This window comes from Impatiens glandulifera, chromosome 4, assembly GCF_907164915.1.
Source record: "Impatiens glandulifera chromosome 4, dImpGla2.1, whole genome shotgun sequence".
Taxonomy (NCBI): Eukaryota; Viridiplantae; Streptophyta; class Magnoliopsida; order Ericales; family Balsaminaceae; genus Impatiens; species Impatiens glandulifera.
In genome coordinates this window covers 4,735,350-4,750,450 of record NC_061865.1, presented here as the reverse complement: position 1 = coordinate 4,750,450, position 15,101 = coordinate 4,735,350, and the positions used below count along the sequence as shown (strand labels likewise).

The 15,101-nt window shown below is 27.6% G+C and overlaps 1 protein-coding gene across 1 annotated transcript; it reads right to left on the bottom strand.

Annotated features, from left to right (window-relative positions):
* Positions 1-4,105: 4,105 nt before the first annotated feature.
* On the bottom strand, positions 4,106-11,420 carry LOC124934514. Its single transcript, XM_047475051.1, has 4 exons — positions 11,184-11,420; positions 9,991-10,973; positions 5,362-5,590; positions 4,106-5,152 (listed from the first exon to the last, which is right to left on the bottom strand). The coding sequence occupies exons 1-4, from the start codon at positions 11,383-11,385 to the stop codon at positions 4,158-4,160; spliced, it is 2,409 nt and encodes an 802-aa protein (XP_047331007.1). The 5' UTR covers positions 11,386-11,420; the 3' UTR covers positions 4,106-4,157.
* Positions 11,421-15,101: the final 3,681 nt, after the last annotated feature.

Below are 15,101 nucleotides of genomic sequence, written 5' to 3'. Positions count from 1 at the left end.
ATAATTTAAATTTCAATCTCACCTTAAATTCCATTTCCACTTTCCATAATTTGTTTTTATAATGGTAATATAAGTGAGTTCCATTTAGTTTTCTAAACGAGTGGATTTGTTTTATTATGAAAAAACAAAAATAGTACATATTTCTAAAGGATGAATGATACCGGGGGTGCGATTGCCTATGTGGCGTGACACTGTGGAAAAAACAATTAAACAGTATGCCTCTTTCCTTTCTCATTTTTAACCCTATATCATTCTTTCTTTAAAGGTGCAAGCTCCGTTTTCTCCATCACAGGCTCGCAAGCTTCGTGTTCCGTTTTCTTCATCGCAGACGCGCAAGCTCCGTTTTTTCCATCACAAGCTTGTAAGCTCTATTTTTTCCATCAATCTCGCAATCTGTTTTTAAAATATGAAACTATTTTTAACCCATATCTGTTTTCACCATTGCAATCCCTTCCTTTAACTTAGAAGAAACGTAGACAAGTATGTCAAAATCTAGTCATTTGTTGTTCAAAACTTTAAAAAAATATAGACATGATTTAAAAATTCTTGAAACGTTTTGAAAATATTTCTGTAAGTTGACAGGTTTATTAAATTTTAAAAGTGCATGTCATGTTCTTAACGAAGCGTTGTCATGTTCTCAACGAAACGTTAGCATGTCATGTTTTAAACTGAAATCATTTTTATTAAACTAGCCGTTCAATTTTATTTTATTTTTAAATCTAGTACAATTAAATAGTATGCCTCTTTCTCATTTTTAACCCTAACTCATTCTTTCTTCCTCATTTGTAACCCTAACACATTCTTTCTTTAAAGGTGCAAGCTCCGTTTTCTCCATCACAGGCTCCTAAGCTCTATTTTCTCCATCGCAATCTGTTTTCACCATCTAAAACTATTTTTAACCATCTCCATTTTCACCATTGCAATCCCTTCCTTTAACTTAGAAGAAACGTAGACAGGTATGTCAAACTCTAATCATTTGTTATTCAAAACTTTAAAAAAAATATAGACATGATTTAAAAGTTTCTTGAAACGTTTTGAAAATGTTTCTGTAAGTTGATAGGTTTATTAAATTTTAAAAGTCCATGTCATGTTCTAAACGAAACATTGTCATGTTCTCAACGAAACGTTAGCATGTCATGTTTTAAACTGAAATCATTTTTATTAAACTTTAAAAGTGCATGTCATGTTCTCAATGTTTCGTTGTCATGTTCTTAATAAAGTGTTGTCATGTCATGTTTTTAACTGAAATCATTTCTATTAAATTGTAATTCATTTTTTTTTTAAATCTAGTCATTTGTTGTTCAAAAACTGTAAGAAACATAGACATTTGATTTAAAATTTTCTGGAAACATTTTAAAAATATTTTGTAGGCGGATAGATTTATTAAACTTGAAAAGTGCATATCATGTTCTCAACACTTCGTTGTCATGTTCTCAACAAAGCATTGTAATGTCATATTTTAAACTGAAATCATTTTTATTAAACTGCAATTCAATTTTTTTAAACTGAATTTTAATGTTGTATTAAACTAAAATGTCATGTTTATGAAATTGAAATAAACATGACATTCAAAAGTTTAATACAATGGTAAAGTCAAGCAGGTTTGTTTAACCACCAACCTACCCTTCTTCTTCTTTTTTGGTGGGTTACTTTTTATTTTGTAATGCATTCATTAATGTTTATTTTTCTTTGCAGAAGCTTGAATTTGATAAAGACAAGAAATCTGAAGATGAGAACAATGACATGGTTGAAAGAAGCAAGAAAGAAGAATGAGAGAGGAGAACACATTATACACAACAATCGAAAACTTTCATTGGTGGTTAGTGTTGTTGTAACAAAAACTCTTATTTAGAAGTGAATCCTCTTATCTTTTTACATGTATATTTAATGAAACATATATATTGTCATGTTTTCAATACAACGTTGTCATGTTCTCAATACAACATTAATATGTTGTATTAAACTGAAATTCATATTTTTTTTAAAACTAGAATGACATGTTATATTAAATTGAATGTCATATTTATTAAACATAAATAAGAAACATGATATTCCAGTTTAATACAACATAAAATTCACAATTTGTATGTTCAATTTACTTGCATTAAACTTGAAACGTTAATGTCATGTTCTCAATACAACATTGTAATGTTGTATTAAAGTGGAATTTAATGTTTATTAAACTGGAATTTATGTTTATTAAACTGGAATGTCATGTTGTATTAAATTGGAATGTCATGTTTATTAAACTGAAATAAGCGTATCAAACTAATGAAACTTAAAAACTTAAACGTTTAATGCAAAACAATTGAAGATAAAGATTGTTAATTTCAAAATCAAATGTCTAAGTTTATTATTTCAATAAATTACATTAGAGTTTAATAAACATTAAATTTCAGTTTAAGAAACATGAGATTCTAGTTTAATAAATATTAAATTACAATTTAATACAACATAACAATGCAATTTTGAAAACATGACAATGTTGTTATTAGAACATGATAACTCTGTTACGAGAAAATGATATAAGCATATCAAACTAATGAAACTTCAAAACATAAAAAAAAATAAAAAAAATATAAAAAAAAATAAAAAAAATATGTTTTATGCAAAACAATTAAACATAAAGATTGTCAATTTCTAAATCAAATGTCTAAGTTTATTATTTCAATTTATAAAAATGATATTTCAATTTAATAAACATTAAATTTTAGTCTCTTTTACTATGCAAATTTTTCCTTGTCATATATGCATTCGGGAAGAATGTCAATTTTACACACCAAGTTGTAGGAATGTGTCAAATTTACTTATTAAGTATCAAAATTCTATTTATATGTATGAACTTGTCAAAAAGTGTCAAATATATTTAAAATAACAGAAATATTAAGCGGTGTTAAAATTTTTGCCACATGTAATATCCACATATTTTTTATTTTTTTAAATTGACATTACTTTAATTATTTTTCCATTATTTTTTAATTTAAATAAAACTTATTTTTACTTTCTTTCTCATCCCTCCACAACTCTCCATTTTTTTTCTAACTTTTCTCTATTTGATTAACTCAAGTTCTTTTGTATTTTTACCTTCTTCTAACCTCCAAGTGCTTCCTAACTGAACTTTAAATAGTCATCATCGTTGGTGGAAGTTTTGTTGGCCGATTCCTAAATCATAGATGTTGTGGCCAAAATCTTCATTAGTCGAACCCTAAATCATTGTCGCCATTAGCGGACAATGCCGAATCAAGGTAAAATCTCCCTTAACCGACTTGTTTTAATTTTAGTTTTCATAATACTTACCCTGTTAAACTTTATCAGCTCCCAGACGTAACCCCCAAATCCAAGTCTTTCTCAGTTAAACTTTACACTATCATCATCATTGGTTGAAACATTCATTGATCGAATCCTAAATTGTCAATGTTGTGGTGAAGTCTTTGTTGGCTGAATCCTAAATTGCCAGTGCTATGGCGAAGTCTTAATAACTCGTTACTTTTTAGAATAATTTTTATAATTAATCAATTAAATATTATTATTAATAATAAAATTACCCATAGATGGAGAAATGAAGAGAGAAATATTTAAAGAAAATGGTAAGTTGTGAGGGTAAAGAAAGAGAAAATAAATAAGAAAAAATTTTAATGTTTTGTTTGAATAAAAAATAATTAAAGTAATGTCAATTTAAAAAAATAAAAAATATATGGATATTACATGTTGCAAAAATTTTAACACCGTTTAACATTTCTGTTATTTTAAATATATTTGACACTTTTTGACAAGTTCATACATATAAATGGAATTTTGATACTTAATAAGTAAATTTGACACCTTCTTACAACTTTGTTACAACTTTGTGTGTAAAATTGGTATTCTTCCCACATGCATTCACTACACTGCAACATTCACCTGATTCATACACACATCAACATCAACCCCCAAACAGCACTATATCAAACCACCCACCCATCCCCTCCTTTTATTATTTTTCTTTCTAAAACAAGCCCAACATAAGTTTTATTTATTGATAGAAACAAAACATTTATTTTAGTTCAATCATAAACATAACATAAAAGATTGAACATATATAGCAAATAAGCACATTAGTACAATATTCAAATAAAACAGAGTAATAATAAAAGTAGAGCATAAAGTAACTCAAGCACTCAAACTGCGACGGCGACGCTACGGAGAACCAGCGTCTCCACCGTAATTCCCGGCCCAAACCCAAACAGGACTCCCCACTCAAGCCCTTCTCCGGTGGTCTTCAACCCTTCCTCCTTGGATTTCCTCCTCATCTCATCCATTACAAAAATCACACTCCCGCCGGACAAATTTCCATAATCGCTCAACACTTGCCTAGACGCCCTAAGCTTCTTTTCTTTCAATCCCAACTCCGCCTCTATTCGATCAAGTATCGCCGGCCCACCTGGATGAGCGATCCAGAAAATCGAATTCCAATCTGAAATCCCCAATGGTTGAAATGCTTCCACTAAGGCCTTCTCAATGTTCTTAGATATAATCTTAACAATATCTTTACTCAGATTAAGCATCAGCCCTACTTCACGCAGATAACCCACAATCACCCCATCGCTTTCAGGTAAAATCGTTTGCGCCGCAGACACCAATTCGAACAACGGCTTCTCAACCGTCAAAGGATCAGCTCCGATTATAAGGGCGCCTGCTCCGTCGCCCAACAACGATCGACCGACTAGGTCGTCCAGATGAGTCTCGCTTGGACCGCGGAAATTCATCAAGGTTATCGCTGTGCAGATGATGAGAACTCTCGCGTTCTTGTTGTTCTCAGCGAAATCCTTGGCTAATCGGATCGCTGTTCCTCCGACAAAGCATCCTTGCATATAAATCATGGTACGTTTAACTGAAGGATTAAGTCCGAGGAGTTTGGTCAGATGGTAGTCTGCTCCGGGCATTTCGAATCCGCCATTTGATGCGAAGACCAGATGGGTGATCTTTGATTTGGGTTGTCCCCATTCTTCGATAGCTTTCAAGGCTGCTTCTTTTCCCAGCTTTGGTGTCTCAACCACCAGAATCTCTTGCCTTATATCCAATGACGGCGCCATGTGCTCGCATAATTCTGGCTTTTCTTTCAAAATCTCCTCGGTTAAGTACAAGTGCCGCTTCTTTACCATTGACTTGTCGCCTGATCAAATTGTAGAAGAAAATTAGAGTTAGTGTGGACTTGAAATGAATGCTTTTTGTTTAGAAACATTTGGACAAGAAAACGCTAATAAATTTATTAATTATCTTATTAAAACATTTTAAATAAATAATAGACAATGACGACATAAACACATGTTTCCAACTAAATTTATAATCAAGAATTTAAAGAAGAACAAGACAATTACGTACACATGCGTTGGAACTTCTCTTTCAACTCGGTCTTATGTTGATTGTTTGTGACACGAAAATAATAATCCGGAAAAGTGTTCTGATCGACGAAATTAGAAGGAACCTCGGTTCCGATGGCCAACACAGTGGCAGGCCCCCTAGCACGTTGTTCATTCCTGACTTGCTCGAGAGTTACCATATTGGCTGGAGAGCTGTTTACCATATTTGAATTGTGAAATTGATGTTTTATTTGAAATGGTTATTATGTGACTTTATCTATAAGAGAGTGTCATGAAATGACTTACTATATATATATATTTATATTTCAGCAAGATACTCAGAATCATCATATTATTATATTATTATTTGTTTAAAGTAGAAAATATATAAAATTTTGATCTTATCATCATGATACACGTTCTCATATATTGGTTCTTTTGGAAATATAAGTTGTTTGAAAACACTGTACCCAACTTCCAACCACTTCTCCCTCATAGGTTAGAGCTTGATAAATATGTTAGTTTTAAATAATTTTATTTGTGTAAATAAATTACAAAATAGTTATTTGAGTAAAATATATTGATATGTATAAACATGTAATAAACAATATTAATTATAAAAAATAATAAATGTTTTAATAATTTGATTAATAAATTAAATAATATAATTAATATATTTGTGTTTGAAATAAAATTATAAAAATAGTACAAAAATAAAAATCATTTTATTTTTATGACATTAGGTTTATTTTAATATTTTTATTATTATTTTAATTCGTTTAATTTATTATTATATATATTAATTATTATATATAATAATATTATGCCACTTTTCTAAATATATGTTATACCTAGGGGTTCCAAATGAGCCAAGCCGAGCTCAAGATTACTGGAACTCGAGCTCGACTCGACTCGAAAACTTGAACAAAATTTAAATTTTCAAGCTTAAACTCGAGCTCGAACTCAAATCAAACCAAATTTATTTTCAAAAGAAAAATATAAAATTTTCACACATATTTAACATTTAAAACATGACATTTCAAAATTAAAATATAAAATAATGATAACTATTCAAAATTTCAAGACATGATTATCTAAAATGGACAATGCAATAATTATATAATATTATTAATTATATATTATAAAGTATTTTAACTTATAATATCATATCTTTTTTATATTTATTTTCTTAAAAAATTTTAACTTTTTCTCTTTATGTTATATATAAAAATATTTTTTTTTTCTATATTATATAATAATATATTATTTCTTTTTCTTTTATCATATATATATATATATATAATATAATAATATATTGATTAAAGTTATCTCCCATTAGGGCAACTCCAACCCAACTGCAAAATGACCCCCAAAATGGATTTTTCTCCTCCAACCCACCTCTAAAACAAAACCCAAAATGGGTTTATACCCATTTTCTATCAGATAAAAACCCAAATTTGAGTATTTACTATTCACATACTCAAAAATTTTTAAAAAAACAAAATGGTCCTCTAACTATATTATTATGTTAATCTTATATATTTCATATTTTATATAATTATTGATATGTTTTATTTTTATCTTTTTCTTTTTATTAATATTAATATTTTTTAAATATCATAAATTTAATAATGAATAACATTGATAAAAAAACTAAAAAATAACAAAATAATTTAATAATATTTGTTTTGATATCATTTTTTTTTATTTATGTAGTGTAATTGAGTTTATTTAATAATATTTGCTTTGATATAATTTTATTGTTAGTATAGTATAATTTGTGTTTGTTTATTTAATGAGGTTTAATTTGTTTTTTTTATGTGTATAAATTATTGATTTATAATTCATTTGATTTAATGAGTGATTTTGAAAAATATTAGGGTTTAATTTGTAAAGTTGATAAATATATAGGTAGAATTGAAAAAGTGTGTAAAGGGGAATATTCTAAAAATATTTTTTTGAGTTTGAAAATGAGTTTTTAGGTTGGAGATGAATTACTGTTTGATGGGACACTTACTGCATTTTGAGTTTGAGAATGAGTTTTTGGGTTGGAGATGGTCTTAGTAGGCAGAAGATAGGGGTGACGAGAGAACTACTAAAAGTATTTCTCTTTCCATATATAACATATTATATAGGGGTGAGGAGATAACTAATAAAGGTGTTTCTCTCTCTATATTATATTTAATATAATAATATATTAAATTTTTCTTTTTATGTTATAATTTGTAAAGGATTTTATTATTTTTTAATAGTATTTTTTATCCTTAATATTATACTTATTTTCTATATATATCTACTCTAACTCTTTTGTATCACTATTCCTAATATTATATCCTTAATATTTATTTTTATTATATATAATGAATTAATATTTTTTTTATATTTTTTAATATTATATATAATATATACTTTTATTATATATAATATACATATATATTAACATTTTTTTTTATCTCTTTTTAATACTATATATAATATAATTATTAGATCCTTAATATTTACTTTTATTATATATAATATATTAATATTTTTTTATCTCTTTTAATATTATATATAATATATTAATTATTATATTCTTAATATTTATTTTTATTATATATAATATATTACAATTTATTTATCTTTTTCATTATTATTTATAATATACTTTTATTATATATTATAATATATTAACATTTTTTTTTACCTTTTTCAATATTATATATAATATATTAATTAATATATCCTTAATATTGTTTGCCCACTTTTTTTCTATTATCAATTAATCCTACTTTCAAATTAAAAATCAGTGTTTTTATATTTATTCAACTCTATCTATATAAACATAAGTTTCTCCTAATACATAAAGAAAAACATGAAGAAGACTGACTTCCCGATGTTGACCAACAAAATAGTTGTTTCATTTTTTTCTTTGTCGCTAGATTTTCCTTGTCATATATACATTCACCAAATACACTACAACATCCCACCTGATTCATACACATATCAACCTCAAACCCAACTATATCAACTAACATTTAGTTCGTGCATTTGCACGAATAATAATATAAAAAACCGTAAAAAAAAATTACGGATAACATTTTAAATTTTATTTTTAACTATTTTAAGTTTATGGGTGGGTCAATCCACAATCCGACCCAAGTATCCATTTACCCAACAGAGTAATGATAGGGGGAGCGAAAATATTTTAGCGAATGAGGCAGCGAATGATATGGCATTATAAATGTCACCTAATAAATAGTACGCGTATCAATTTTTCTCTCTCTTTCATTTTAAATTGTACATGTCACCCAACTGCATTTAATAATTTCTCTCTCTTAAATTTTTTTTATTTAAATAAATTATTTAATATTTTCCCTTCTTTAATTTTATTATAAAATTATTATAAATATTTACTTAATTTAAAATTGAAAAAAATAAATTTGTAATTTTAACATAAAATACAAATTATTAATATTTATAATAAATAAAATTCAAATTACTAATCTTCAACATATATACGTTATATAAAAATGAAAGTTATAATATTATTTAGAAGGTGAATTTTAATATATATCTTATAAGAAAATTAAATAAGAATAAAACGAAACTTTTATTTTTTTTAAGAGAAATAATAATTTAATATGAATATTTTTTAAGAGAAATAATTCAAATTATTAATATATATTTACTTTTTATTTTATATATATTTATATTTATAATTTAATATATATTTAAAAAATATGTGCATTTATATGTTTTATTAACTTGATTTATTCGTTCTCCTTAATATTATTTATATTAAAAATACATAAATAAATTAATTAACTATTAATAACAAAAAATTAATTAAATTACAAAAATTAATCATATTCATATTTAACTTCTTATTCTTTTTTATATATATATTTATTAATTTTTACAGTTATTACTTTTAAATATATATATATATATATATTAATTTAAATATTCAATTATAAATTAATAGATAAAAAGAGAAAAAAAATATAAATGAAGAGAAGAAAGAGAAATTATTAATAAAAGGAGGAGAGATAAATAAATATATTAAAGAAGACCTAGTCATCAATCCTAATCACTTTCACAGTCATTCGCTACACTTTCGTTACAATATTTTCGCTCCCCTATCATTACTCTTACCCAACATCATTATATATTAGTTAGTTAAAAAATTGAATTTATATTGATGTTAAAACGTTCAGCATTCATCAAATTTGGTGTTGAATTTAAGATATAAAGTCTTAGTAGCCTAGTTGGTAAAAGGTTGTACTTATTTTTGTTAGGTTGCAAGTTCGAAACATACCTCTAACATTTTTAATTTTATTTTTAACCGTTTTAAATTTAAAGGCGGATCAACCCACAATCCGACCTAAGTATGCAAATTAACCACAGCTCTCGACCCGACAATCCGGATACTTTAAAATATATATAGATTACATTGACCACACTATATCAACCCACCCACCCCTCCTTTTATTATTTTTCTTTCTAAAACAAGTCCAACATAAGTTTTATTCATTGATAGGAACAATAACATTTATTTTAGTTCCATCATAACATAACATAAAAGACATAGCAAATAAGCACATTAGTACAATATTCAAATAAAACAGAGTAATAATAGTAGAGCATAAAGCAACTCAAACACTCAAACGGCGACGCTACGGAGAACCACCGTCTCCACCGTAATCCCCGGCCCAAACCCAAACAGGACTCCCCACTCAAGCCCTTCTCCGGTCGTCTTCAACCCTGCCTCCTTGGATTTCCTCCTCATCTCATCCATTATAAAAAACACACTCCCGCCCGACAAATTTCCATAATCGCTCAACACTTGCCTAGACGCCCTAAGCTTCTTTCCTTTCAATCCCAACTCCGCCTCTATTCGATCAAGTATCGCCGGCCCACCTGGATGAGCGATCCAGAAAATTGAATTCCAATCTGAAATCCCCAGTGGTTGAAATGCTTCTACCAGGGCTTTCTCAATGTTCTTAGATATAATCTTAACAACATCTTTACTCAGATTTAACATCAGCCCTACTTCACGCAGATAACCCACAATCACCCCATCGCTTTCAGGTAAAATCGTTTGCGCCGCAGACACCAATTCGAACAACGGCTTCTCCACCGGCAAAGGATCAGCTCCGATTATAAGGGCCCCTGCTCCGTCGCCCAACAGCGCTCGAGAGACTAGGTCTTCGGGATGTTTCTCGCTTGGACCGCGGAAATTCATCGCGGTTATCGCTGTGCAGATGATGAGAACTCTCGCGTTCTTGTTGTTCTCAGCGAAATCCTTGGCTAATCGGATCATTGTTCCTCCGATGAAGCATCCTTGCATATAAATCATGGTACGTTTAACTGAAGGATTAAGTTCGAGGAGTTTGGTCAGATGGTAGTCTGCCCCGGGCATTTCGACGCCGCCATTTGAGGCGAAGACTACATGGGTGATCTTTGATTTGGGTTGTCCCCATTCTTCGATAGCTTTCAAGGCTGCTTCTTTTCCCAGCTTCGGTGTCTCAACCACCAGAATGTCTTGCCTGGTATCCAATGACGGCGCCATGTGCTCGCATAATTCTGGCTTTTCTTTCAAAATCTCCTCGGTTAAGTACAAGTGTCGCTTCTTTACCGTAGACTTCTCGCCTAATAAGTTTTAGAAAGAAAATTATAGTTAGTGTCTACTTGAAGGTCATGACTTTTTGTTTAGAAACATTTGTACAAGAAAACGCTAATAAATCTATTAATTATTGTATTAAAACATTTTAAATAAATAGTAGACAAGGACGACATAAACATATATTTCCAACTAAATTTATAATGAAGAATTTAAAGAAGAACAAGACGATAACGTACATATGCGTTGGAACTTCTCCTTCAACTCAGTCTTATGTTGATTGTTTGTGACACGAAAATAATAATCCGGAAAAGTGTTCTGATCGACGAAATTAGAAGGAACCTCGGTTCCGATGGCCAACACAGTGGCAGGCCCCCTAGCACGTTGTTCATTCCTGACTTGCTCGAGAGTTACCATATTGGCTGGAGAGCTGTTTACCATATTTGAATTGTGAAATTGATGTTTTATTTGAAATGGTTATTATGTGGCTTTATCTATAAGAGTGTCATGAAATGGCTCACTATATATATATATTTATATTTCAGCAAGATACGCAGAATCATCATATTATTATTTGTTTAAAGTAGAAAATATATAACATTTTGATCTTGTCATCGTGATACACGTTCTCATATATTTTTTTTTGGAAATATAAGCGGTTTGAAAACACTCTTAAATGAATGAATGGTCTAGATTTTGTTGAGGTTACAGATTTGGTGTTTCACCCTATACCATCTTAATAATATATGTTACTTTTAATTCTCTCTTCATTAATTTTGACTTATCCTATAAAATAATTATTTTTTTAAAGGTGGTGTAGGATGGAATACCAAATCTGCTACATAAGATTTGAACCCATGTTAGAGCTGGATAAATAGATTAGTTTTAAATAATTTTATTTGTGTAAATAAATTACAAAATTAGTTATTTGAGTAAAATATATTGATATGTATAAACATGTAATAAACAATATTAATTATAAAAAATAATAAATGTTTTAATAATTTGATTAATAAATTAAATAATATAATTAATATTTTTGTGTTTGAAATAAAATTATAAAAATAGTACAAAAATAAAAAAATCTTTTATTTTTATGATATTAGGTTTATTTTAATATTTAATTTTTTTATTATTTTAATTCGTTTAATTTATTATTATATATTAATTATTATATATAATAATATTATGCCACTTTTCTAAATATATGTTATATCTATGGCCGTAAATGAGTCGAGCCGAGCCCAAGCTTGTTGGTGGAGCTCGAGCTCGACTTGATGAAGTATTTATTAGCTCATCTCGAACTTGAGTTCGAACGAGCTTATAAATTTGAGATCGAATTCGACTCGATTATATTACTTACAAGCTCGGCTCGACTCGAAAACTTGAACAAAATTTAAATTTTCAAGCTTAAACTCAAGCTCGAACTCAAGCTCAAATCAAATTTATTTTCAAAATGAAAACATCAAATTTCTACACATATTCAACATTTAAAACATGATATTTCAAAATTAAAATATAAAACAATCATAACTATTCAAAATTTCAAAATAGGATTGTCTAAAACCAGGTCCGGCCCAAGGGCAATGCAACCAATGCAATTGTATATGCCCCCACTTTTCAGGGGCCCCAAATCTTTATTTTTTAGTATATAATATTATTAATTATATATTATAAAGTATTTTAACTTATAATATCATATTCTTTTTATATTTATTTCCTTAAAATATTTTAACTTTTTCTCTTTATATTATATATAAAAATATTTTTTTCTTTTTCCATATTATATAATAATGAGGAGTGATAAGAGGAAGGAATTTGAGGGAGGGAATTTGAAGAAGGGAATAGGGGAAGAAATGATGTGTCGTTGAAAAAATGATAAAATGTGAGGATAAAGAGAAGAAAGATAAATTTTGTTAGTTTTTTTGGCTAATCAAATTGTGCCACATCATTCATTCTCTCATTCCCTTTTCAAATTCTCTCACATTTCTCTATAATAATATATTACTTATTTCTCTTTTTATTATATATAATATATTAATTTCTTTTTCTCTCTATATTATATCTAATATAATAATATATTAATTTTTTCTTTCTCTATTATAATCTATTATATCCTTAATCCTAATTACATTATTTATATATATTGTATTTGTCTTTCCATCTCTAATATTTTATTTTTTTATTATTATATTTTCATGCTTTAAAATTTATTTTTTATTTGTTCTTATACTTATGTTTATCTTCATAATCTCTTCTCATTTTAAAATATCTATTATATTTTTTTTATTATAGAAACATTATACACAATATATCACGAATATTATTAAAGAATGCTTCAAAATCATCAAAAGCATATACAACTATTATGTTTATTTTAATTTGGGGGCACAAAATTTGAATTTGTATTAGGCCTCTTAACTCTCGGGGTCGATTCTGTCTAAAACATCAGACTACCATTACTAATCAAAATTCTAAAACACATATTTCTAAAATCAAAGTACAAAACTATAAAAATTGTTTAAACATTCAATATTTTAACTCTATTAATTAACTTTCTTAATTGTTATTATTTTTAATATGGGTTTAATGTATAGTTGAATAACATTGGATGTCTAGATGAATAACATGACTTAAATGTTGTACTATCTTTTATTTATTTTTTAAACGTTTATCTGCTTCAATTAAAAATATTTCTGATAAGAATGGACCGTAAGATTTTAATCCTACATTATTTTCACTAGTCACCGGTAGGTAGGGTATCTTAAGGCCTTATTCCTTTGGAGTTATTTAAATAACTAAATTCATTTAAATATTTTTTCACTCCACTCTCATCAATTATGTCATTCAATTCATTACCCAAAATACTAAAATACTCTTTATACTCTTTATTTTAAATTACTATTTATTATTTTATTATTACATATCAATACACTTTAAATAATTTTACCAAAAATATTCTCATTTTCTCAAAATCATCATCAATCATTACTCATTTTCCATATCTAAATTATTATAATAACCCAAATTCGAACCGGGCCTAAGTATATATGTGGTGTTAAGTAAAATGGACAATCACTTGGCCGACATTGGGTGGTAAAATGTTTTTTTTTTTATCTCAAAATGTAATATAGCAATTATTTATCTGTTTTTCTTATGGCAGAGATGGGTGACAGAATACACATGGGATGTCTATACCAATTATTTTGATCATGACCACTCTATTTATTATAATTATTACAATAGATTATTTTATTATTTTTTGTTTTTTAAAGAAGAAATTAAAATAATATTTTGATTAATACTTTTATTCATTCTTAAAAATATAAATTTTCAAAAAAAATACTTAAATATGTATAATTCTTTTCGTATATTTAATTATGTTTAAAATATCTCTTTATATATTATTTTATTTTTAAAAAATTATATATTTTTTTGAATTTGTTTATTAAACACTTATTTTTATTTAAAATTGCTTATAGTAAATCTATTTTTGTTTCAAATTGTTAGGCTCTCTTAAACTGTACAAAATTAATAACTTAACTTACTATATGATATAAATTTAAAACCATCTTGATAATTGATGTTGAAATGTCTTGAATTGATGATACAAAGAAAAAGAAAGAGAATATTGAACAAAAGAAAGTATATTTTTTTGGTGTGTAATATTAATTTAAGGAAATAAGATTAACACAAAAGGAAATATGATCTTTTGTTATGGTAATATAACTAGAAAAGTGTTGCTGAAGTTATCGGTAGGAGTAGAACAACCATTGAGATTGTCATCCTGGAAGAGAAGATAATGTGGTAAATCAATATGCGGGCTCTACTAAAACGACGGGGCTTATGGGGTTGTTGAAGTTATTGGTAGGAGAAGAACAACCGCTGATATTGTCATTCTGGAGGAGGTGAATACGTCAGAACCATTCACCTACGAAGAAACTGTATTCGGTTCTGAAGTTACTAAAGTTATCGGTAGGAGAAGAACAACCGCTGATATTGTCATTCTAGAAGAGGTGAATACGTCATAACCATTCACCTATGAAGAAATTGTATTCGGTTCTTAAGTTGCACAATAATTTGCAGCAGTGGGAGTATTCAAGTCAATGTGAAGATTTATTGAGTCGACTTGAATATTTTGGTTAACAAAGGAGTTG